Source organism: Garra rufa, chromosome 17 (genome assembly GCF_049309525.1).
Source record: "Garra rufa chromosome 17, GarRuf1.0, whole genome shotgun sequence".
NCBI lineage: Eukaryota > Metazoa > Chordata > Actinopteri > Cypriniformes > Cyprinidae > Garra > Garra rufa.
The window spans coordinates 12316949-12344696 of NC_133377.1; the positions used below are offsets into that span (position 1 = coordinate 12316949).

At 33.0% G+C, this 27748-nt stretch overlaps 2 protein-coding genes across 2 annotated transcripts in view; both read right to left on the reverse strand.

Annotated features, from left to right (window-relative positions):
* Positions 1 to 13140, reverse strand: part of syt11a (synaptotagmin XIa) — a 42778-nt gene extending 29638 nt beyond the window's left edge. The window contains exon 1 of the mRNA XM_073822252.1: positions 12927 to 13140. Within this exon, the coding sequence (XP_073678353.1) occupies positions 12927 to 12990 (64 nt within the window). The 5' untranslated portion in view covers positions 12991 to 13140. The remainder of the gene's footprint in view (positions 1 to 12926) is intronic.
* A 12108-nt stretch (positions 13141 to 25248) lies between these two features.
* smad10a (SMAD family member 10a) overlaps positions 25249 to 27748 on the reverse strand; it is a 44105-nt gene continuing 41605 nt past the window's right edge. The window contains exons 10-11 of the mRNA XM_073821415.1: positions 26764 to 26902; positions 25249 to 25460 (exon numbers count right to left, since the gene is read on the reverse strand). Coding sequence (XP_073677516.1) covers positions 25249 to 25460; positions 26764 to 26902 — 351 coding nt within the window. The remainder of the gene's footprint in view (positions 25461 to 26763; positions 26903 to 27748) is intronic.

The following is a 27748-nucleotide window of genomic DNA, read 5'->3' on the forward strand; positions in this document are numbered from 1 at the left end:
AGTTGTCTTTCTGTCTATGCAGGGTCAGAAAGCTCTTGGATTTCATCAGAAATATCTTAATTTGTGTTCTGAAGATTAATAAAGGCAGAATTTTCATTTTTGGGTGCTTGCTTTAAGTCTCAATCACTCCACGCTCACACACACACACACACACACACAACATTAACTTGATTTCTGACAGCAAATGTAGTTGCTTTAATGTAAAACATCAGTAGTGCTCTGCTGGCTTCAATCTGAGAGGAGGATGGAGTGCTGCATGCCTGTTTTTGCAGCTCATCTACCACTCAAGAGTGACTCATGCAAGACCCTACAGGTTTACTGAGACCTCAATTAAAATAATGCGATGAAACATTTAATCAAGGTTGTTAGTTAATGAGTGATGTTTGCGCATGGAAAACTTTTAATTTGACATTATATGCACTTTTTAAGTGTGTTGACAGTCATGAAAGTCTATCTCTTTAAGTGTTCTTTTATTTCATTAATATTATATTATCTGGAAGTACAGTTTATTAGGGGTTTAAGTGTATAGCGCTTTTTCATGTTTTTCATGTTTTTCAAACCGTAAGTCATAGAGACTTGAAACTTAGAGGGATGGTTGTACTCACACCACCAACAACGTCACCAAAGCTTGCCCCAATTGGCCTGAAGTATGAAATCGCTCATAACTCCTAAACCGTCAGTCGCAGCCTCAAGTGTTTTATGTCGTTGGAATGTTCGGGTATTTTAGATTTTTTGAAAAACCTTCTTTTGCAAACTAGTCCTAGGTTTTCCATCTGATCGTAATCAAACCAATGTAGAAAGATTCTCTTAAGAGTGAATATCTATAATTATCATAAAAAGTTGTTTTTTGACACACCGTCACAAAGGGACATCAAAACATTTGAAAGGGGCAGGGCCACTTTTAGTAAAATGCATGAAGGAGATATCTTCACCAAACTCAGACTGTGTATGTAAGAGCTCAATCTGAGGTCACAAGACAAAAATCGTGGAGCTTGACCACTCGGTGGCGCTATAAGAGGGAAAAACATAAAAATGACTATACCTACACAACCATTTGTCCTATCAACATGAAAATTGGTGTGCACGGTCTTGGTCCAATGTGCCACAAGTTTTTATAAGGACATTTGCGTATCTCAAAAAAACATGGCATTGGCTGATGAAGTTTGAGCACCTCTTAGGCAAGGTTAACGGAGGCCCATTTGACTCACTGCCCTAAATGCCTGTGAGAAATTTAAAAGAAATCAGCCATTGAGAGGCGATATTGCATTTTTTTAGGGCGTAAACGATTGTACATCATGTTTTGTGTGTGCTTTTTTGCACATACACACAATATTCATATTATATATAACTCCTCATTCTGGTCAACTTTGCCTCTTGAACCACTGCCGTCAGTCCAACTGTTTGTTAAATGATTGCGAAGATGTTAAAAAAAAATAAAAAATACTTTTGCGAATTAGTCCTTGGTTTTTTCGTGCAATCTGGAAAAACCCACTACAGTACAATTCTCTGGTTTCTCTAGGCCAATAATTATGAAATAAAATGTTAAAATTTATCCTCTGTGAGGCTATAACGGGGTTGTTTAGAAAAGGGGCCTGTCCAAATTTACCAAAAATCCTATAAAGCCAAAAGGAAAACTCAAAACTTCATGAAACCCGCTGAGCACATGCAAGAGATTATTCTAAAAAAGCATGCAAAGCGATATTTATATGATAAATTACCTGGATTTGTCAAAACTGCTTTTAAAAGCTTCATTTAGGTGGTTACAGGCTTGCTATATAATGTCTTTTTTATATGTGTTTAAATGCCTTAAAGCGCTATATTTATTAGAAATATACCTTTTAAGATTTTAAGTACACCAAAAGTGCACATTTAATACAATTAAATGCACTTATTTTTCACAAGTGTATGTCTTGGGGCTCTACTTAAGTGTAAGTAAAATGGAATTTTATATGCGTTTAATCAAAAATCACATGGCTCAAAACAATATCACACCTCTCCTCAAAATGTTTGAGAGTCTCAATACTTCAGTACAGTTCAAATCTCTAAAGAATGAGCAATAGTAATGCTGATGCTTGCATTAAAGATTAATGTTATCATTTCGGGTATCACAAACCCATTCTGCACTGAGAGTAGTGAGAAACATCCAGGCATTTTGTGAAATGATCAGCACAGGGTTGTTTGATAATGAAAGACACTGATATGAGAAGAAGGAATACACAGACAGAAGAATACATTATATAAAGACAGACAGAGAAGAAAAAGCAAGAGAGACTAAATCTAGCATCTCAGATACAGAACTCAAATCTGTCATGTTTCTGTGACTGTATCTGCCAGCACAGCCGTTTAATACTATTCTAAAAAAAAATCTGACCCTGATTTTGACCCTACTGGTTTTATATTTCCTGTCATTTTACCAAATTTATTCTGCCGTTCTGTTTTTTCCCCTTTTATCTCTTTTTTTCCCCCAGCCTCAGTCGACCCCACCCTGCTTCAATCCACACAAAGGCCGGACCCTCCCCAACTCAACTGGACACTATACGACCCCCGGAGGGACTCAGAATCCGATGATGTCACTTTTGGCCGCACGTTTAAAAGCCAGCTGCTTCTGTTGCTTAGAAACGACCCCTCAGAGAGACCAAGAGCAGGGGAAAAATCATCATTTCGCCAGCTGATACACTCCACTCTCACTCTGGTAATTGCTTTATAAATGATAAATTATAAAGAAAGTGTCAGGATTCTAGTTGAATCTGACATGGTAGTTACAAGGAAACAAGGATCTAAACGACGTCTGAATAACTATTTGCACTCACCTGATAATAAGTATCGCACATTTCTGCTACAAACATGAATGAGACATTAAATCAAGTGTGCTGTTACATCGGGACATCGGATGCAATTTCTCTTTAGGGTTTTTATGAAATGTCTGTAACATACTTTATTTAAAATTCCTCAATGGTTGTGTAAAACAACACCTTTTCTACCTTGTCATTCACAGCGAGCTGTTTCGGTGAATGCCTCTTTAAATTATAATGAGCTTTGATCACCCCGCCCCTCTCTTTTATTTTTTATGTATTCGGAGGCATGTTACCATCAAAAACATAAAACTAATCCACTGCATACTCAGTGGCTCTGATGTTGGGAAAAAAATAAAGACTTTATGTTCACTTTTACATCCAAATACAAAACACCTGCATTTCTTACAAGACTTTGACGACACTACAGCTGCTCAAATGCAGAGAAAATGGCGGACAGTGTACAACTGACTGAGGGGCGGGATTATGCAAATACAGGAGACCGTCAGGGTCATGGGCGAAGCCTGAGCAGTCACATTGCTAAGACACATTTATATGCAAAAACCATGTAAAAGTGGATTTTGCATCTGATGTCTCCTTTAAGTACACTAACAGTTAAAAACTTTTTAAGTTTAGGTCAAAAATTGCTCTTAAGTTCAACTAATTACACTTAATATGAATAAATATTATAAACTACAAAACATTTTCATTTAATTTCACTTAGCTTTTAGTGTCTTACTCTTTTGACTTTTTTAAATAATAAGGATATATTTTTTAAATAATAAGGATATATTTTTTAAATTTATATTTTTCCATAATAAGTGCTCTTTTTATACACTTAAAGAAAAAGCGTGTTTGCGTATACTACGCCAGAGCGCGTACACATGTAACGAGCCGGATGAAAAGCTCATGCTCAGGACAGATGGACATAGCTGTGTATCAAAGGTAAAAAAAAAAAATGATATAAATACTGTTCAGTTTCTCGCAAAAAACGATAATTTCGTGTCTTAGGACATTAATGTATCGTCACGAGCCGCAGGGTGTAATTTGGATTTGTCTGTGCATGTTTTTGTTTACTTTTAAAGGTTTGGTGCCCATCCACTCCCATTATTTGGCTGGCAGACTGCACTGTTTTTTGTTAAAAATCTTCATTTGTGTTCTGTTGAAGACACAAAGTCACCTACATCTTGGATGCCCTGGGAGTAAGCAGATAAACATCAAATTTTCATTTTGGGGTGAACTATCTCTTTAAGTTCACTTAGGGTCTACAAGTCAGAATATCTGGGTTCTGATTATGTCTTGACCCAGAAAGTCAAGTCAAGTTGAGCTTTATTGTCTAAGAAAACCTTAGTACCCACAAAGCAACACACTACTAAAATAAATCAAAGCATCTTTGCAAGCAGCATAGCATAGTGAAAGCAACTTTTACACAGGCAAACATCACTTCTGCTTTTTTTTCCCATTACATTGTTAATGCTCCCATGAAATCAAAATGTATGTTTTTGGCTATTAATATGATTATTTTAACCTTAAAGTTATCTATAAGCTAGTGTGCTCCAAAACATTGACAAAATTTGCATCTACAAGCTATAACCATTCCTTGATGTTATCACCCCGCACTTCAGCTTCTCATCAAACATTTTGTCCAATCAAATGTTCCCCAGAATCCAAGGAGTCCCACCCCTTACACTATTTAGACGCTGAAGCTGTGGCTGCGACTTTTTGCAACTTTTTATCTCACAGACTTTTGTGTCAGAATTATGTGATACTAACTCCCAGTTCTGACTTTTTTTCTCAAAATTGTGAGATAAAAAAAGAATTGTGAGATATAAACTTGCAGTTCATGAAATTACGTCAGAATTGCGTGATATAAATAAATTGGCAATTGTGAATTATGAAGTCAGAATTGCATGATATAAATGGACAATTGTGAGAAATAAAGTCAGAATTGTTAGATAAAAACTAGCAAAAGCTGTTCTAAGAAAAAAAATCAGATTTGTGGGTTTATATCTTGCCATTCTGACTTTTTTTTAGAATTGCATGATAAAACATGATATAAAGTCAGAATCGATATAAAGTCAGAAAAAAATTATATAGTGAGTATATATTATGCAATTCTGACTTTTTTCTTAGAATTGCATGATATAAACTCACAATTGTGAGAAATAAAGTCAGAATTGCTAATTAAAAAATAGTAAAAACTATTCAGAGAAAAAAAATTTGATTTGTGAGCTTATATTATGCAATTCTGACTTTTTATCTCAAAATTGTGCGATATAAGCTCACAATTGTGAGAAATAAAGTCAGAATTGCTAAATAAAAACTAGAAAAACTATTCTGAGAAAAAAATATTTTTGTATATATCTTGCAATTCTGACTTTTTTTCTCACAATTGTGTGATTTAAGCTCACAATAGTGAGAAATAAAGTCAGAATTGCTAAATAAAAACTAGAAAAACTATTCTGAGACAAAAAAAAATAGATTTATGAGTATATATCTTGCAATTTTGACTTTTTTTTCTCAGAATTGCATGATATAAAAACACAAGTTGCAAGTTTATATCTCACAATTCTGACTTTATAACTTGCAGTTGCGAGTTTATATCATGCGTTTCTGACTTCTCAGAAATGCGTGTTTATATGTCACAATTCTGAGATAAAAGGTCAGAATTGTGAGATAAAAAGTCCCAATTACCCTTTTTTATTTTTTAACAGTGTTGAAAATGGGCTTCCATAGAAATCGTTCACTTGTTCACTGAGTTAGTACTTTCTTTACAGTGAATGGCATGTAGTATAATTCAGACAGTGTAAATATACTTTCCATTGGGGCAAAAGAAGTGCAGGGTCTTTGTGTTATGGCATATGTAGCTGTCATAAGCTGTTAAATGCAGCTTCACCAAGTTCAACAACTCTTGCCCAAGCTGTAATATAAACAAAACACTACTGGCTATTTTAAAAAATGCCCCGCCCTGTCTTCCTGTTTCACTTGAAATTAGTCAATGCAGAATAACGCTACTTGTTTCAAAGCACTTCAGTGGATGTTTAAAGCTCCAGAATGCGCTGCAGTCCTCTCAACAGATATTAATGTACGTCAGCACGGCTCATTTCTCAAAAAAGCCAATACATTATCTACGTCAAACACACGCCTCTGATTATGACACACTCCATAATGTGCTCTAGACACACAAGCGGGAGCCGAACACGAGTGTGTACGCGTGTGGGCGCACATGATTAATAAGCTGGACAGAATGGCCCGCAAATGAGAAATGATCCCATTGTCTGTAGGCAGTAGGCACCGCTGAGCTTTTAAAAGGGTGGAGTTTGTGATGAGTAGAAATTAAGAGAAAGCAGAATGGGAAAATGATGAGGTTATGGAAAGAGGATCACGGCGTGGACAGGTGTGAATAATGATGCTCAGCACTGCTAGACTCTCGTTCTTTTGTTTTTTGCTCATACGCCATCCGCACTTTTGCTCTGCGTTCAGCAGGATCACAAAGAGGTTTAGTTAGCTGCCATGTCAGGACGGTTCCCTCTCCATATCGGCTGTCAGTGGTAATATGTCAGTAGCAGTATCAGCAGTGGTCGTGTTGTAGAGAGACACTGTGTGCTGGATTTCAGCGGGGACAGAGAAGACGTGTCTCTCTGACACCAGTCACACGCATAAATCAAGCCATTGTTCGATCACTGCAGCTTCACACACCCTCCACACACACATGAGACAGAGAGAAAATGAGAGGGAATGAGATATACATACACTGGCAGATATGTGTGATAATCTGACATCAAATGTAGTCAAGGCTAGAACTTCACTTCAAAGCCTTTTGGTCTTCAAAAACAACTCTTGAATTAAATTATTAATATTTTTTTTACTCTGCGGTAAGAAGAGTTGGAAAACGATCAGTTTTAATTGCTATCTAACAGTCCAAAGAAAGAAATAATAAAATAAAATCTAAAAATGTGCTTAATGTGTACATTTTTATTTCTATATGTGACCCTGGACCACAAAACTAGTCTTAAGTAGCACAGGTATATTTGTAGCAATAGCAAACAATACATTGCATGGGTCAAAATTATTATTATTTTATAATACATTTTTCTTTTATGCTAAAAATCATTGGGATATTAAGTAAAGATCATGTTCCATGAAGATATTTTGTAAATTTCCTACCGTAAATATATCAAAACTTAATTTTTGATTAGTAATATGCATTGCTAAGAACTTAATTTGGGCAAATTTAAAGGTGATTTTCTCAATATTTAGATTATTTAGCACCCTCTGATTCTTGAATCTCTGTGAAATATTATCCTATCCTATCCTAATCTCAATTTTAAAAAATGTGACCTTATAACTGGTTTTGAGGTCCAGGCTCACATATTCGATAGAAGAATAATTTTGAAACATTTATATGTTTAATAATTATATTTAAAATTAACAACACAGAATCAACCTAAAAACACTAAGTTACACAAATAAATCTAAGTAATAGTAATAAATCCTTTATAGGATACTAGTGTACAGTAATAGAAAATACTATTTCAGTATTTCTACTTCTTAAGTCATGTTTTATTCACTGTGTTGCTTGCTTTTTCCATGTAATTGTTTGTGAAATTTACTAGCAATTTCTAAGTAAAAATCATTTTTACCATTTTTCCCCAGTGTAACACATTGAATTAAACATGACATTTTAAAGTAAAAAATATTGAACACTTTTCTTGTAAAATACTTTAATAATCTTTGTGTTTTACAAAGTCAAAAAGGTTATTTTTAAAGTGCATATTATATCAAAATATGATAAAATAATGAACATTGATTTTTACTAATAAAATCGTCATTTAGAAAAATATGACCCTATCTTCTACTGCCAGCATTAATAATCCCAATCAGACAGTGAATCTCCATTAAACAATCAAAAGAGAGCTGCTATTGACGTTTGAGACTTGACCTGGTCTCCTTCCATCCTGAAAGCATTTTTGTGATCCTATTTTGCTCATAAAAATGACGTCCTGCAAAGTCAATCGATTCTCTGCTCAATCAATGAAGGCACTGTTATTATCTGAGAGGACTTGACGTTTGATTAATCGGACACAATTTAGAAACCAGGTTCTTGGTTCAACAATTTCAATAATTTACACCCCTAACCGGCCATAAATTGTCCTTTCAAGCTAAAAGCATTAATGCTACATGGTGCAACAAAATCAGAATAGCTGTGTAAATGTACAGTTATGTGGATTGGGATTTTAGACCAATGATATTTATATGTGGGTGGAGCTATACAGCATAAATATAAATCAAACTACTCACACAGTTACCATCTGAAAGCTGAATAGCTAAAAGCTTCCCATTGATGTATGGTTTGTTAGGATAGGACAATATTTGGCCGAGATTTGAAAATCTGGAATCTGAGGGTGCAAAAAAATCTAAATATTGAGAAAATCACCTTTAAAGTTGTCCAAATGAAATTCTTACAATGCATATTACTAATCAAAAATTAAGTTTTAATATATTTATGGTAAGACATTTACAAAATATCTTCATAGAACATGTTCTTTACTTAATGTCTTATTGATTTTTGGCGTAAAAGAAAAATCGTTAATTTTGACGCATACAGTGTTTTTTTGGCTATTGTTACAAATATACCCGTGCTACTTAAGACTGCTTTTGTGGTCCAGGGTCACATATTAGCATTCTAATAGACACTTATGAAGTGCCATAACAAGGCTTGATGCATTGAAGTTATTATTGATAAAAATCCTTGGTATATTTGGTGTACCAGTGCTACCCTTGTGAAAAAAACTACACTTCAGCATACTTAATAAAGACTACTTATCTTAATTTGTGTTTTGAAGATGAAAGGACTTACAGATTTGGAATGACATGAGGGTAAGTAATTATTGACAGAATTTTCATTTTTGGGTCAACTATCCCTTTAAGTATAATATTTTCTACAGCAGGTACTCTTTATTAAGTATGCTGAAGTGTAGTTTTTTCACTGATACACCAAATATACCAAGGATTTTTATTAGGGCTGTCAAGCGATTAATCACTATTAATCGCATCCGAAATAAAAGTTTATGTTTACATACTAAATGTGTGTTTACTGCGTATATTTATTATGTATATATAAATACACACACATACATGTATAGATTAAAAATATTTATATGTATGAATAGTTATACTTGTATTTAATTTAGATTTTATTTATATATATATATATATATATATATATATATATATAATATATACACACAGTACACACACATATAGTATGTAATCATAAACTTTTATTTTGGAATTAAGCTGGAATTTTTGGAATTAATCATGATTAATCATTTGACAGCCCTAATTTTTTATCAATAATAACTTTAATGCATCCAGCCTTGTTATGACACTTCATAAGTGTCTACTAAAATGCTAATATGTGACCCTAAAACGGATAAGTGTCACGGATATATTTGTAGCAATAACCAAAAAAACATTGTATGGGTCAAAATAATCGATTTTTCTTTTATGCCAAAAAACATTAGAATATTAAGTAAAGATTATGTGAAGATATTTTGTAAATTTCCTACCGTTAATATTATTAAAACTTAATTTTTGGTTAGTAATATGCATTGCAAAGAACTTCATTTAGAAAACGTTAAAGGTGATTTTCTCAATATTTAGATTTTTTGCACCCTTTACAGATTATCAAATAGTTGTATTTCGGCCAAATATTGTCCTATCATAAAAAACCATACAACAATGGAAAGCTTATTTATTCCAAACTGACCCTTGTCCAGGGTCACATTTGAACGTAAGTTGATGAATAATAATAATAATAATAAAAAAATTGGCTCTAAATGTTCATGTTCAAAATTATTCAACCCCCAAATGTCAAATTTGGCACAGAATCTTTATTCTTTAAAATCACCAATAAATGCTGCTTGAATGTGCTTAGAAGCTTCTTTCACCTCTCTACTGCAACTTTGCCCTATTCCTCACCTGAAAAGCTTTCAGATCTCTGATAATCTTTGGTTTTCACATTGCCACTGCTTTCTTCATATTCAACCAAATATTTTTAATGAGAATTAAATCTGGAGACTGGACAGGCCACTCAAGAACTTTCTATGACTGATCTCTAAATAATAAAGTGTTACCGTATATTTCTAAAACTGTACTTAAAGATAACATAATGTTAAAGAAATACAACGCCTCGTAAGACTATGACTACAGTATGTTCCTTCAACACACTTAAGTACATTTTTAAATAAGTGCACTTTCTAATAAAGTCAAACTAAAGATGTATAAACATATAAAGATGTATCCTACTTACGTGTGTCAAAAAACACTCTAAAATTCAGCTAACTGCATTTAATACAAATTTAAACTATAATAATCTTCAACTGTCATTTAAGGGGAGATACTGCAGGCAAAAACACATTTTTTTCATGCACCTGTCAAGTTTGAGATTTTAGGCTTTTTGGTTTTTCATGAAGTGTTTTTTCAGACTAGTGCAAAGAAAACATCTAAAAAACACTGTTAAGTGTTTCGTTATAGCACTTTGTCTATTTGTGTCAACAGATTTCAATTACAATGCAATGCAATTACAATGCATATATTTAAAGGACGTTTTCTGAGTTTTTTCTCCTACACTGAGCCATAAATCTCCACTTCAGTAGCACTTACATACACCAAACTTTACATTTTTATTCCTGTCTATATCCTAAAGGTTTTTACAGAGGGATTTGTTCATATATAATTTGCTTGGTTTTATACAACATTTCATTCCACAAAAATTGTAAAAAAATATAGTGCTTCCTGTCTGTTCTAAGTTTTTTCAGAATTATGGAGTGACCAAATGAGATCCCTTCTGTAAAAACATTTGACGCTAATATGTCAAAAAATTAAACAAGAATTTCGAAACTGACTTCATCCAGTGTTTATATTTTTGTACAAGAAATGTATGCAGATTAGCGCATATTTCATTAAATAATGCCTCATTTGCATATTTAAACCTACCATTTTAGAAAACTTGTAATACAAAAAATGTTTGCAATTATCAAAGTAATCAATCAACTGAGTAAGTAAGGTGATAACTATTAGTTCATTTTTTTTACCCTATTCACCTTGCCTTAAAAAGTGTTAAAACATTATATTCAGTTCACACTTAAAAGGATAGTTCACCTAAAAATGAAAATTCTGTTATTAATTACTCAGCTTCATGTCGTTCTAAACCTGTGCACTTACTATTATAATAACAATAAATTATGCATAATTGCATACAAGTAACTCCGAGCCAAACTCTAATCCTCTAACTCTAACTCTAATATAGTAAGTACATGTAGTTAATAATATTACTCAGTAATTAAATGTATGATTACACTGTAACAAGGACACCTTAAAGTAAAGTGTAACCAAATATGCTTTAAGATCTGTGTACATTTAGTACAATTAAGCACACTACAAAATGCTTTTAGCTGCTTCTGTCCTATTTCTACGATGTGACACTGGATTACTCCACCCACAGTCAAATCTCTTTGTCCAAAATGCTACTTCACATAACTGTACACACACATACATCACATCAAACAGCATTTTTGCTTTAAGAGCAGACACACAAATCGCTAAAAACTTGTAATACCGAGGAAGCAAAGGGTTTTATTTCCTTCATGGCTATCGAAATCCTAAATCTCTGTTTATCTGGCTGGACTGGTTCTGGTTATTTTCCTCTCAAGCACACATCTTGCTGCTGATTCTGTCTCCAGGCAACTCCCACGCGCCGAGTTGTGATCCAAGATGCCTCAGACGTGTTCCTAAAATACCTGACCCAAACTACATCACACGCATCCACCAGGAAACGCGTCAAAACTGTCCGCCTCCCCCTGGCGCATGACATAATCCCCATAAACACAAACACAATTATGCTTAAGAACTTGGATTTTTAAATCAATGAGATCATTTTGATTCTCTATAATTTTCTGAGCATCATTTTATGGCCAGTCCATTATTTACAATATATTTTTATAGATTTTATTAGTGTATTACAGTGAGCGGGCTACTAGAGCAACAGTGATTGTTAATAAAACAGACATTGAAATTAGTTACATTAAATATTTTGCTTTTTGAGTGTTTTGAAAGGGTTAATAATCATATCATACCTATTCAGTCCTGTTAAAATAATTTATGCTTTGTAAAAATAGGAACAACAATATAAGGTTCATATAAAGGTGTAATAAACAGATATTTAATTTATGATATCTTATAACACACCCATTTTTTGCATAATTATAATGTATTAGGACATAATAGGCAACTTATATGGTAATATATGATATATAGTAGATTTATAGTAATATATATGATCAGTTTACTGTGGAAAAGGCTAGTAATGCCGGCTATAACTGTAACTGTAATAACAGTGGTTACGATTATTTATGAATAAATTTAACCCTAATACACATTAGGCATTATTAATATCGTTATACTGCATTATATACGGATGTTTCGAGTAAAGTGTTATCCATTTCACTGTTACCAATGAATAAAGCAGCAGGACGTGAACAGCTCCAGCTGATGCTCGTGCACTCAACAGACATGACGTCATGCACGCAGTGCCACAGCGATGCGAGAGTTTTGTTGATCCAAATGCGGCTTTTTACACGAATTACATTTATTCCTATTGTTTTAAATGCCATAATTCATCAAGTGTGCAGATAAACACACTTCATGTGTCTATCAGGTGAATCGTGTGTCTATCAGGCTTCGTCTGCGTATTTCCGGTGCTGCACTTTACACTTAACGTTACGCAAACACTTGGATGCTGAATATTACGATTTTATTATTTATCTGTTTTATTATAAGGTATTTAATGTCGTTACTAAAATATGATGTAATAGAATATAAACTAGCTCTAAATAAAATGTCCTAAATAATAATAAACAACCCGCGAGGTAAATATTGCTCGGGATATTTAGTGAATAAATAAATAATAATCCCATTAATCTCAAATATGATCTAGAGATGAATTAAAAACTAAATAAACTGGTATAGAATCATTTAACACAATTTAACACTACAAGTGATACCGCCTAACCGCCGTTTCCATAGAGCTTCAGTATCATTACGTAAATATAGATAGACATTTTGACTTACCGTAGGTTGGTTTTAAATTCGTTATTTCAGCCATTTTGAAGTCCGATGGCTTGGCTGTGATCATAAAACAAAAAATAAAAACCAAAGGGAATGAATTTTCTATTTTATTTCCATGAATTTCTCCAGGCCGATCCTCCAGCTGAATGGGTGGCCGAGCTGTAGGATGTTTTCTTCTGTGCCTGCGCGCTCCTTAAGGATGCGCTCGGTGACGCGCCCGCGCTCCCGCCTCCTCCACCTCCTCCTCCGCTCCAGATGCGAGCACGAGGATGATGATGGTGATGGTGGTGATGCTCAGGGCGGATGCAGCGCAGACTCAACCTGAAATCATATACTATCCCTTCAGCTCCCCCTACAGACCATAATGAGGAACAAACAGAGCACAGTATGAACCTGAAGTGTCGCACGACCTGTTCTATTCTTACATTGTAGACTATTTTTATAAACATTACTGAAGTAGATTTAATTTTCATTACATATAAATCATAAAATATTTTATTTGTAAATAAATAGATTTTTTATACTTTTATATTAATAAGTACATTTAAAATTAAAATAATATACCAATTATTTTATTGTATAAAACTAAATATTCATTTAATATTTATATAACTATGCATTTTTCAGTAATGAATTTCCATGTCTTTTCCAGTTGTTTATGATTATTGTTATATATAAGTGAATTATTATTATTATTATTATTATTAAAATAATCACATTGAAAAATAAAATATATAAGAATGTTATATATATATAAGAATATATATATATTATTTACATAAATATGAGCTTTCAGTAATAAATTAATTCCCATGTCTTTTCCAGCTGTTTTTGATTGACTTTTATTTATAACAGAATTTTTAATAAAAATTAAATAAATAAAAACTAATTGTTTTAGTTTTTATAATATATTATTTAATATTAATATAAATATATTTAAATATATTATTTTAAATATATATAATTTTTCTTAATTAATGAACATTAATACCTTCTCAAGCTGTTTGTAATTACTTTTGTTTAAGAGTGAATTATTGTTATTGTTAATATTAATTATTAAAATGTAAAAATACAATTATATACTAATTGTTTTATTTTTAGATATCATGTTTTATTTATAAAAGTATTACCTTTCGACTAATAAATTAATTCCCATGTCTTTTCCAGCTGTTTGTGATAACTGTCATTTATAAGCAAATTATTATTATTATTTAAAATTATTACATTGAAAAATTAAATATATACCAATTGTTTTTTTATATTTCATATTTTATTTACATAAATATATAAACTTTCATTAATTAATGAATTTCCATGTCTTTTCCAGCTGTTTTTGATTACTTTTATTTATAAGTGAATTTTTAATAATACCTAAATTGAAAAAAACGAATTGTCTTAGTTTTTAAACATATTGTATTTATATAAATATGAACATTTTTTATTTATTAATGAATTTCTGTCTTTCCAGCTGTCTTTGATTACTTCTATTTGTAAGTAAATTTGTAATAATTAAATTGAAAAAAATATACTAGTTTTAGTTTTTTATATGTAGTATTTTATGTAAATATGAACTTTTTAAATAATTCAATTATTTCTGTCTTCTCCAACTGTTTGTAATTAATTTATAAGTGAATTATTATCATTTAAAATGTTAAAAATTATATTTTTATTTTTATCTTTTTTACTAACTTTTCCAGCTGTTTGTGATTACTGTTATTTATAAGTAAATTATTATCATTATTATTATTCCTTAAACATAAAATATACTAATTGTTTTATTTTTTTATATATATTTCATTTACATAAATATGAAATTTCACTAATTAATACATTTCCATGTCTTTCCCAGCTGTTTTTGATTACTTTTATGTGAATTAAGTGAATTATTATTATATTATTTTTATTTATTAAAATTGAAAAATAAAAGTATTTTATTTTTTTATATATCATATTTCATTTATATACATATGAACTTTCACGAATTAATGAATTTCCTTGTCTTTTGCGTTTTTATTTTTTTTATTTATAAGTGAATTTTTAATAATTAAATTGAAAAAAAGTTTTAGTTTTTTGAAGTTTTTTTATTTTTATATTGCACTTTATTTATATAAATATGACTTTATTTTATTAATTAATGAAATTCCATGTCTTCTGTTTGTGAATTATTAAATTATTATTATTATTTATTAAAATTGAAAAATAAAATTATATATCAGTTGCTTTATTTTTAGATATATTTTATTTACATAAATATGAACTTTTACTAATTAATACATTTCCGTGATTTTTCCAGCTGTTTTTGATTACTTTTATTGATAAGGGAATTTTTAAAAATTAAATAAAAAACTAATTGTTTTAGTTTGTAATATATATTGTATTTTATTTATATAAATATAAACTTTTTTAACAATGAATGAATTTCCATATCTTTTCCAGCAGTTTTTAATTACTTTTATTTATAACTGAATGTTTAATAATAATTTAATTTAAAAAAAAAACTAATTTTTTATATATAACATTTTATTTATATAAATATTAACTTTTTTAAATTAATTAATGAACATCCATATCTTCTCTTACCAAGTGTTTTTGATTGCTTTTATTTATAACTTACTTTTATTTATAAGTGATGTTTATTACATTTTAAAATAAAAGTATAAAAATTGTTTTATTTTTAGATGTTTTATTCATATAAATATGAACTTCTTTACTAATTAATGAATTGCCATGTCTATTCCAGCCTATTTATGATTACTTTTAAAACTGCTTTTATAGAGAGTGCATTTGCATACAATTCCTTGACTTATATTCTATTAATTCAAGGCATCTAAAGCACTATTTTAAAATTTCTAGGTTTACCATGACTGTATAACCCTTCATTTAAGTTAATATACTGTGTATGAGCATCATCTGAGACAAAGAAATACATCACAAAACATACCTGTATCAAAATGATTTTTTTTTTTACTTTGGTGTACAGTCAACATACAGGAGCAGAATGTCCTTTAACAATAGAATAATTATAATAACAACAAGAATTGAAATGACAATATCAATAAAATAGTCAATTCAAATATATTCACACTGGATAACATACTGATAAATACTTGTAAGAAATAGTTCTCATATATGGAATGCTGTTGATCTGACTTCCAGTTTGGTGATTGTCATGTTACTGACACACATGTTGCTTTTCATCATGTAGTATCCTTACACAATACAGTATGCGCCCATCAGTGAAAACACACACGTTCAAAAGCGTAACAAGGGGCTAGGCCACATATTTCTGAGGAGAAATAAAAAAAAAAAGTCATCCTTTGGACTTGAACAAAAAGTCATTTCTAAACTGATACAGTGAATGAAAATCTAAAATACAGTGCAGAACACAGTCGCTAACGAGGGAGAAGTAAAGTGAAGATACTCTACAATGGAAACGGTAACTGTATGTCCGTCAGGACCACACATGGGTTCGACTGTAATACATTTTCATCTTTTAAGGCTAAATAAACCGTTAAATGATAGAGAACCAACGGTTTAAACCAATGACATGGTTTGGAATCATACCTTAAGAGGCATAGTTCACCCAAAAAATGAAAATTCGATGTTTATCTGCTTACCCCCAGGGCATCCAAGATGTAAGTGACTTTGTTTCTTCAGTAGACGATTTTTAACTGGAACCGATGCAGTCTGTCAGTCATATAATGGCAGTCAATGGTTACCAAATCTTTAAGAGTAAAAAAAACATACATTGAGGAAACCAAATTAAACCCTGCGGCTCGTGACGATACATTGGGGTCTTAAGACACAAAACGATCGGTCTGTGCAAGAAACTGAACAGTATTTATATCATTATTTATCTTTGAACATTCAGCTGTTTAAAGCGCGTGCACATCAGCTGCCGCGCGACGTGTCAACGTGCTCTGGCAATGTAGCGTAGTTGGTGAAAAGTCAACACTTCCAGATGAGCTCGCACAAGGAAACGTAATCTTTTAGTTTTTAATCGGTTGCCAGAATCAGGATAAGCACAAGTAATTACCATTTTGAGAGGCTAATATGCACTATGTAAACACTGAGTGACATTGAGATCGCTTCCGCGCGTGCATCTACTATGGCAGATCACGTTGACGCATCACGCGTATGGCAAGCCGTTTTAGCCTAAAATATACTAAGCGTTATGGTGCGTTCACACCAGACGCGACTTGCGCGAATAAATCGCGCTATTAGCTTGAACATTTTGAGTTTATTCGCTTCATTCGTGCGTGAAATTCGCTTCACAACAGACGCGAATTTGCGTCATGGGAGGGGCTTCTGCAACTCCTCAGTGGGAAAGTAGTTGTAAAATACAGCGAATAAGCTCAATTTGCTGGCTTTAACTAGCTTGTAGTCTCAATATGTATATATACTAGGGGTTGCTAACGCTTAGTATATTTTAGGCTAAAATGGCTTTCCATAGGCGCGGGCTGACGTAAACGCGCTCAGAAGAGAAGAACTCTCTGGATTCAGAGGTAAATAATGATAAATACTGTTCATTTTTTTGCACAGACCGATCGTTTTGTGTCTTAAGACCTCAATGTATCAGCACAAGCCGGATGGTTTAATTTGGTTTTGTCTATGTATGTTTTTTTCACTCTTGAAGATTTGGTAACCATTGACTGCCATTATATGACTGCAACGGTTTGAGTTAAAAATCTTTGTGTTCTACTAAAGAAACAAAGTCACCTACATCTTGGATGTCCTGGGGGTAAGCAGATAAACATCAAATTTTCATTTTGGTGTGAACTATCCCTTTAGGTCTAAGCAAGCTATACACTTAAGTTGCTAATGACATTTGGATCACCTATGACTATTTTATAAACGTTTCTATCTTTTAAATACAACAAATATGTTTTTACACCACAGCGGTGTCTATCAGATGTGTAATGCGAGAGAGCTTAAATCTATTTGACCCAAAATGACCTCAAGATAGCATACTGGTTTCAAGATAACTCAACCCCGATTGCGTACATTGCAAAGTGCCTTTGAAATCTGTATTAAAACTACAGCTTGACTGTATTAGCCTTTAATCTGCAGTGTATGTATATGTAACACGTATCCGATGAAGTACAGCACAAAGGCACTCATTCAAACAAATGAGTATACCTGACATCTAAAATTGAATGTTTTACAGCAACCGACAGTTAAGGAAAAAAAGTAAAAACAAGGCATTATGCTTGATGATAAATTTCCCAAAAGGCTCGTAATTCTCAACGTGACCTGAGCCGATGTGAACAACCCTGAAGATGAAGAGTTTGCATCTTTTGCATCGCCCAATTTGCAAATGTGGGAAACCCCGAAAACACTCGATGACTGTAAGACGACTAAAACATCCCTGACGTGCTTCATTGCTTAAAACTACTGGAGCATTTCAGACCAATAGAAGGTGAAATGGACTGGGAAGGGCTTTTTAGCAAATCTATGAACAAAGGAAAGGCACAAAGATTATTACTATGGACACAAAACTGGGAACGCTGAACATCATACGATCCTCTACTAAATAGTTTCTCTTAAGTTGTGACTGCTAACACTTTTCTCAAACACTGAAAATAGAGAGGATGTGATTAAAGTCAACATGAAATGGCATTTGCAAAGCTTTTACTCCTGTAATTTAACATCTCACAGCCCAATGTTGTAGTGAAGTGGGCATTGTATACAACATTGTTCAAAAGTTTGGGGATGGTAAGATTTTGTAATGTTTTTAAAAGACGTCTGCATTTATTTGATCAAAAATGCAGTAAAAACTATGGGGACCATATAGGGACATGCTGATGAGAGGAAAAAAATTATTTTAATGCTTTTGCATTTGCTCCCAAATTTTTGCATTCCTCAGGAAACAAGTTTTGTGATGGAAATAATATGAGGTGGGAGAACAATATATGAACAAGCTTTGTGAACTTTGTGAATCAGTGCAAAGTTTCTCAGGGTAACGCAATGGTTTGGCGAGCGAATGCAACATTTTTTGGCGAAGGCAATATTGTTACAAGACAATGCAAATGTTTTGAGAAAAAGCAAATTTCCCTGCGGAAAGCAATACTTTTGTGAGAGAAGTTCAAGTTTGAAAATAAGTGACAGATTGCAAACGTTTTACAAGAGATGGCAAATGTTGTGTGACATCGCAAATGTTGTACCAGAGATTGCAAATGTTTTTCAAAAGATTGCAAATATTTTACGAGACGTTGTGTGAAAAATCTCAAATGTTTTATGAGATCGTAAATATTTTACGAGTGACTGCAAACGTTGTGCGAGTAATCAATTGTTGTGTGATATTGCAAATATTTTACGAGATTGCAAATGTGAGACAGATCGCAAATGTTTAGAAGAGATTACAAATGTTTTACGAGAGATTGCAAATATTTTACGAGATTGAGATTTACAGAACGCAAATGTTTTGTGAGAGATTGCGAATGTTTATAAGAGATCACAAATGTTTAACGAGACTGCAAATGTGTGACAGATTGCAAATGCTTTGTGAGATTGCAAATGTTTAGGAGAGATCACAAATGTTTTACGAGATGGCAAATATTTTATGAGCGATTGCAAATATTTAGCAAGAGATTGCACATTTTAAAAGAGTTGGAATATTTTTTATAAGAAAATTTTTTTTTATAAGAGTTTGCATTTTATGAGATAGCAACCATTGTACAACATCAATAATATTTTACGAGATTGCAATTTTTTCAAGAAATCGCAATTGTTTTACAAGAGATCGCAAAGGTTTTAAGAGATTGCAAATATTTTCTAAGATAGTGCACATTTTACAAGAGACAACAAATGTTACACAACAATGCTAATTACGAAATTGTAAATGTTGTGTGAGAGATCACAAATGTTTTGCAAAAGATTGCAAATGTTTAGGAGAGATCACAAATGTTTTATAAGATCACATGTATTTTGCAAGATATTGCACATTTTATGAGAAATTGCAAATATTTGGAGATAGCAATTGTTATGCGAGAGATTGCAAATTTTGTGCGGCAGATTGCACTCGTTTACAGATCGCATATATTCTACAAGAGATTGCACGTTTTACGAGAGATGGCAAATATTGTGCGACACTGCAAATATTTTACAAGATCGCAGAATTTTTGCGAGAAATCCCAATTGTTTTAAAAGAGATTGTAAATGTTATGCGTCACTGAAAATGTTTTATGAGAGATTGCCAATATTTTACGAAACTGCAAATGTTGTGACAGATTACAAATGTTTCACTAGATCACAAATATTTTGCGAGAGATAGCACATTTTATTAAAGATGTCAAATATTGTACAACATCGCTCATGTTCTACAAAAGGTTGCAAATATTTCGCGAGAGACTGCATGTTTTACAAGACATGGCAAATATTGTGCAACATCACAAATATTTTACGAGATCGCACATTTTTGCGAAATCCCAATTGTTTTACGAGAGATCGCAAATGTTTTAAGAAATTGCAAATATTTTACGAAACTGCCAATGTTTTGCAAGAGATTACAAATGTTTTACAAGATCGCAGATATTTTGCAAGAGATTGCATGTTTTATAAGAGATGGCAAAATATTGTACAACATCGCAAATGTTTTACGAGAGACTGCAAATATTTTGCAAGAAATCCCAATTGTTTTACAAGAGAGATTGCAAATATTGTACAAAATTGCAAATGTTGTGTGACAGATTGCAAATGTTTTATAAAAGATTGCAAATTTTCAGGAGATCGCAAATGTTTCACTAGATCAGAAATATTTTGCGAGAGACTGCATGTTTTATGAAAGATGGCAAATATTGTGCAACATCGCAAATGGTTTACAAAAAATTGCAAATATTTTGTGTGAGATAGCATGTTTTACAAGACATGGCAAATACTGTGCAACATCACAAATATTTTACGAGATTGCAAATGTTTTAAGAAATTGCAAATATTTTGTAAGATATTGCATGTTTTACAAGAGACAACAAATGTTATGCGACACTGCAAATATTTTATGAGAGATTGCAAATATTTTACGAAATTGCAAATGTGCATAAGATCACAAATGTGTGGCAGATTGCAAATGTTTTACAAGATCGCAAATATCTTGCAAGATATTGCACGTTTTTATCATCGCAAATTTTTTATGAGATCGTAAATATTTTGCGAGAGATGCATGCTTTATGATACATTGCAAATATTTTACAAGATCGCAAATTTTTGTGAGAAATTCCAACTGTTTTACAAGAGATTGTGTTGTGATGTGTGATTTATGATATTGCAAATGTTTTGAGAGATTGCAGATGTTTAGGAGAGATCACAAATGTTTTACGATATTGCAAATATTTTGCAAGCAATTTACGAGACATAGCAAATACTGTGCAACTTTGCAAATTTTTCGGAGAAACTGCAATTGTTTTTACGAGAAATCACAAATATTTTGAAAAGATTGCACGTTTTATGAGAGATGGCAAATACTGTAACTTTGCAAATGTTTTACGAGAGATTGCAAATATTGTGTGACTGCAAATTTTTGCAAAAAATCACAATTGTTTTACGAGATTGTAAATATTTTGAGAGAGATTGCACATTATATGAGAGGCAAATATTATGTGGCGTCGCAAATGTTTTTGAATTTTTTTTAATGAGAGATCGAAGATTTTTCCAAGAGATGGCATATGTTGTGCAAGGTTTCACAAATGTTACACAAGATTGCAAAGGTTTTGCGAGAAAATGCAAGGTTTCTTAGTGAAACGCAATAGTTTTGAAAGAATAGCATTTTTCCTCCCATCTCATATTTTCTTCCATTATTATTTTACAGCCATATTTTCTTCCATCAACATTTCAGCCCATGGCTCCATAAAAAAATATATATTTATAATAATTTTACAATTTCAAAACATGGTTGAAAATGTAATTTATTCCTGTGGTGTCAAAGCTGAATGTTCAGTCTTTGTGTAAACAGGATGAATCTTGATTTCATGTTGACTTTAATATTCTATAATGAGGTTCCACTTTTACTATTAGTTTTCAGTTCTTTCAATAAATGCATAACTTCCTGTAGGTGTACAGTAAAATATAGACATTTCAATTTGGAAAGGCAGCAAAACAATAATGTTCATTGCTTGAAGTTTGAAGTTTAGATGTTCTACCCGTTTGCAAAAGGTTATAGTGGTATGGGGCTGAATTTTGGTCACAATCCAGACGTGAGATAAATGCTAAAGCTGAGTAACTGGTGTTGGTAAAAAACCCGTTGTTTGAAAATCGGTCAGTCGGTGCATCAAGGCTCTACATTCGGTTCAAGACACGCCCTGTTTCGATTTGGTTAAAGTATGAGGTGAGCATGACGTCCAGAAAGTAGAAGATTCCAGACACATTTTGGCATAAAGAAAAATCCACTGGGTTCATGCTTGATTATCATGAGGTAATCTGGCTTTGGTGAGTTACACCACATGGCAAATGATTTGGTTACAAACACCGAACTGCGTCACAATACTAATACCACCATTTTAAAGCTGAACAAAATTTTTTTTCATCTTTTTTTTGGTATGAAAATAAAGGAGCTGGCTATTGCAAGTCTAACTAATAAGATGCCTGGATAGTAAGCCGCGACATAGCTGAGTTGAGGTCCACATGTAGAGGAACACCGCACGAGCACAGAGATGATGAACGTTTTGTTTTGACAGTTTGTCCTGTTATCTGTCTTCTGCTTCGGTTTGTCTCTCAGAGGCAGCTGGTCCTTTCCAACGCTTCCTGAAGTGACCAGTGCCAATATAGCCATGTACATTTGCTACCAAACTCGTGGATCTCAAGATATTCTGAGTTTATGGAGGTTGAACAGTCTCTTCCTCATTTGTGTCGTCTTTGATCGCGTTTGTGTGATACCAGAGTGTAAGAGCACAACCGTCTGGCTCTAGAAGTAAAAACACCATTCATTTCATCCAGAGAGATTCGAGTCAATCTCACTATTTAGTATTTGAACAAATATTTTGCATTAAACTTCAAATATATACTGTACAAACTCATTCACTGCAACAAATGCTTTTCTTACTTTGATTTTTTTTGTCTTGTTTCCAGCCAAAATATCAAAAAAAATCTTAAATCAAGAAGGATTTTCTAGACAAGTACAAATGATTTTCTTGTTTACAGAAAATTAGTCAAAATTAAGTGAGTTTTTGCTTAGAACAAGCAAAATAATCTGCCAATGAGGTAAGCAAAAAAAAAAAAAAAACGTATTTCAAACAGAAAACAAGATTTTTTTTTTTCTTAACCCATTGGCAGATTATTTTGCTTGGTTCAAGCAAAAACTCACTTAATTTTGAGTTGTTTTCTCTGAAAGCAAGACAATTTTTGTTCGTCTACAAAAAAGCTAAATAATCTGCCAATGGGGTAAGCAAAAAAAATCTTATTTCAAACAGAAAACAAGATTTTTTTTCTTAAACCATTGACAGATTATTTTTCTTGGTTCAAGCAAAAACTCCCTTAATTTTGACTTGTTTTTTCTAAAAGGCGATTTTTACTCGTCTAGAAAAAGCTAAATAATCTGCCAATGGGGTAAGCAAAAAATCTTATTTCAAACAGAAAACAAGATTATTTTTCTCGTCTCAAGCAAAAACTCACTTAATTTTGACTTGTTTTTTTCTGAAAACAAGATGATTTTTATTTGTCTAGAAAGAACTAAATTATCTGCCAATGGGGTAAGCCAAAAATCTTATTTCAAACAGAAAACAAGATTATTTTTCTTAAACCATTGGCAGATTATTTTGCTCGTTTCAAACAAAAACTCACTTAAGTTTGACTTTTTACTCGTCTAGAAAATCTTCTTGATTTGAATTTTTAGATATTTTGGCTGGAAACAACAAAAAAATCTAAGTAAGAAAAGCATTTTTTCCAGTGTTTAAATTAAAAATGCATATTTTTTTGTAATGTTCATCTTGTAGCTGGAGTTAATCAATGGAAAAATACTTCTGGATCCAAGGCCATTGCAAAACCGGCGGTTATGCTTGCCTTTTGTTTTATGTTCAGACATTGACCCATAAATTAAATTCTCGCAAGGACAGATTTTAAGCATTTTCTACCAGTATTGCAAAACTAGCCTCTAATATTCTTAGTATAACTGCATGATGTGCAAAGCTAGAAAGGCATATGAACAATAAAGCTATTTCCCTGAACTTAATCTGCAATCAACCCTGTGTAAACTTGCATTCATTAGTAGACCTGTAGCGCTAAGGTATATACATCTAATTTGAACAGATGAATCCCATCCAGAACATGTCTAGGTCATATTTCACCTTGAAATCAAGAGATAGAAACTAAAAATTTTATTCTGTATGAAGAAAACAAAACTTATTTTAGGATCTTTTCATAATAATAAAGCACATTCCTCCAAACTTGCATTAAAATAGTATTTTAAAATGATCATGATATATAATGTATCATAATTATTCTGTTAAATATGATTTAATGAGAATGCTACCTGACTGACTGTTCAAAAATACTAAAATAATGTACAAATGTTATCTCACATATATTTTATTTATTTGATTTTTCATAATTTTTCTAAATTGTATACAGTATAATATAAATATACAGTAATATAATAATATAAAACATCTAGAAACATTTAAGTTATTTTGGTGGGAATTATTTAGAATTTGGTGGGGAAATGTGCTTAATTATTACAAATGTCATAATTAGGTTTTTTTTTTTTTTTTTCTGTACATTTCCAGCATTTTTTAGAAGTTTTCAGAAACTTTTTGGAAATCTTCTGCCCTTTTGCACACTGCAAAAAAACTAAATCTTACTTAGTATTTTTGTCTTGTTTTTAATCAAAATATATCGAAAAATTCTTAAATTAATATGTATTTACTAAACAAGCCAAATGACAAGATATTTAGTCTAAATTAAAACTAAATTAAGTGCAGTTTGCTTAAAACAAGACTAAATATTTTATGTAATTTTGCTTAGTAAACTCATCTTAATTCAAGAATTTTAAGATATTTTGACTATAAACAAGACAAAAATACTAATAAGATAAGCCTTTTTTGCAGTGCAACCCTAGTCATAATGACCCTAGTCATATTCTCAAATATAATTTTTTATGCTGGCGCAAAATATGACCTAGACCTGTTTTTGGTGAGATTCACCCGAAAAGAAATGCAACTCACTACAGAACAATAAAATGCACTGAAATATCTTTCGAAAACATGAATTTTAGAGTAGTGAATTTCTGTGGTTTCCACTGGGATTCTAACGACTGATAAAAGTGTGAAGCACGCTTCGCACGCTTACTGTAGTGAGTCCAGTATCTGTGTGGTGAGTGTTTGCTGTGTATTGTTCGCTCTCAGTTGGCCGGTCCAGGGTCTGCCAGCGGCATGGTGTGCAGCACCTCGTCCAGCAGCTGCAGCGCCCGGTGCAAATGCACCTCCACCCAGCAGGGGGTGTGCTTGATGCTCTGCCGGGGGTAGTCGGGACCCCAGCCCTTCACGAAGCTCAGGCGCAGGATGCACAGCCTCCGGAGATCATCCACACCGATCCCTGCTGCTGCCGAGAGACCTGGAAACAAACATTCCCAACGTCAGGCTACAGATCTGAAAAGAGCTATTAATGGGATAGTTCAGCCAAAAATGAAAACTGTGTCATTAATTATTCACCCTCAAGTTGTTCCAAAGCTGGAAGACCGTCGTTCATTTTCAGAAAACAAATTAAGATCATTTTAATGAAATTCGAGAGCTTTTGAGTGCCATTGTGGAAAAAATATTTCTCAGCTTTTATTTACATTCGAACAAAAAGTGACATGTCCAAAATGATTCATACCCTTTGCAAACTGTCACAGTCTATGGGAAAATCCAAAGTTCTATACCATTCCAAATAGTCCAAGCTGTTCTAAAGCATCCTAATTACCCTGATTCATTGGGAACAGCTGTTTTAATCAACTCAACAGCTGAAAAACAGAAGCTCGCAGCTGTTGGTTTGTGGACAGTCATGGCTAAGACAAAGGAGCTCACTGAGGACCTGCGGCTGCGCATTGTGGCTGCTCACAAGTCAGGAAAGGGCTATAAGACCATATCTAAATGTTTTGAAGTTCCAGTGGCTACAGTGCAAAGTATTATTAAAAAATACAAGACGTTCCGCACTGTGAAAAATCTCAGAGGACGTGGTCGGAAGCCAAAAGTGACCCCTGTGCTGGCCAGGAGGATAGTGAGAGAGGGAAAAAAGAATCCAAGGATCACCACCAAGGCCATCCTGATGAATCTGGGCTCTGCTGGTGGCAAGAAGCCTTCAACCCTAAGAACACCATCCCCACTGTCAAACATGGTGCTGTTTTTCAGCCGGTGGACCAGAGAACCTAATCACAGTAAACGGCACCATGAAAAAGGAGCAATACATCAAAATTCTCAGCAACAGCATCAGGCAGTCTGCAGAGAAACTTGGCCTTGGGCACCAGTGGACATTCCAGCACGACAACGACCCAAAACACACAGCAAAAGTGGTGAAGAAATGGTTAGCAGACAAAAACATTAACGTTTAGCAGTGGCCCAGCCAGAGTCCTGACTTAAATCCAACTGAGAATCTGTGGAGGGAGCTAAAGATCTGGGTGATGGCAAGGAGACCCTCCAACCTGAAAGACTTGGAGCTCATCACTAAAGATGAATGGGCAAAAATACCAGTGGAGACATGCAAAAAGCTGGTCAGCAATTTTAGGAAGCGCTTTTCTATTGATTATTGAGAAGGGTATGAATAATTTTGGACATGCCACTTTTTGTTCAAATGTAAATAAAAGATGAGTAATAAGATTAAGCACTAAAAGGTAATCTGAAAACCAAATGGGGTCAAGGTGAATTTGGCAGACACTTACTGACAGCAGGAGCGATTCCACCAACACTTCCCGGTCCGGGAATATTCCCCGCCACCGCTGCGGCCTGTGCTGCCGCCGCCGCCTGCGCTGTTGCTGCCTGTTGCTGCATCTGCCTGTGGCACTGCCTGAGGTCAAAGACCTGCACAAACCAAACAACACACTCACTCACTCTTCTGTTTTCAGTGTGGCAATGACACACGCAGACCTCGCTGTTATGTCCTCAAACAACGGCTGATGAGAAGTCATTTGGACAGGCTTAAAGAAAGTCAAGCTCTGGATCAAGCAAATCTAATGTGACAGGAAGCAAAAATACACACAGAGCTCTCAAGTGCACAAAGGTATTCACTGCACATCGATGGGTCATATTAGGAGAACCTTTTCTTGATTTTTTTGAGATACGAGTAATTATAATTGCATGACTTCACTAACATGAAAATTAAAACATACTGGGATCATACTAAGTTTATTAAACTCTGCAGCACAAAGCAGTGTTTCAAATAAGGATAAATAAGAAATTTGTCTACACTTATCTATGATTTATTGACATTTTTAAATATTTATGTATATTTTAAATTTAAAAAATGTAAATAAATCACTCTTTCTTTCTTCAGTTTTTTTGAGAAAAACATCTCAGGAATGCTTTCCATATAGTGGACTTCTATGGTGCCCATGATTTTGAACTTCCAAAATGCAGTTTAAGGGGAGACACTGTTGCAGTTTTTTCATGCACCTTTCAAGTTTGAGATTTTGGGCTTTTTGGTGTTTCATAAAGTATTTTTTTCAGATTAGTGGAAAGAAAACACCCAAAAGACACTCTTAAGTGTTTCTTTTATAGCACTTTATCTATTTGTGTCAATAGATTTCAATTACAATCCATATTTTTAAAGGCCGTTTTTACAAAATGAGTTTTTTCTCCTACACTGAGCCATAAATCTCCACTTTAGTAACACTTACACACACCAAACTTGATATTTTTATTCCTGTT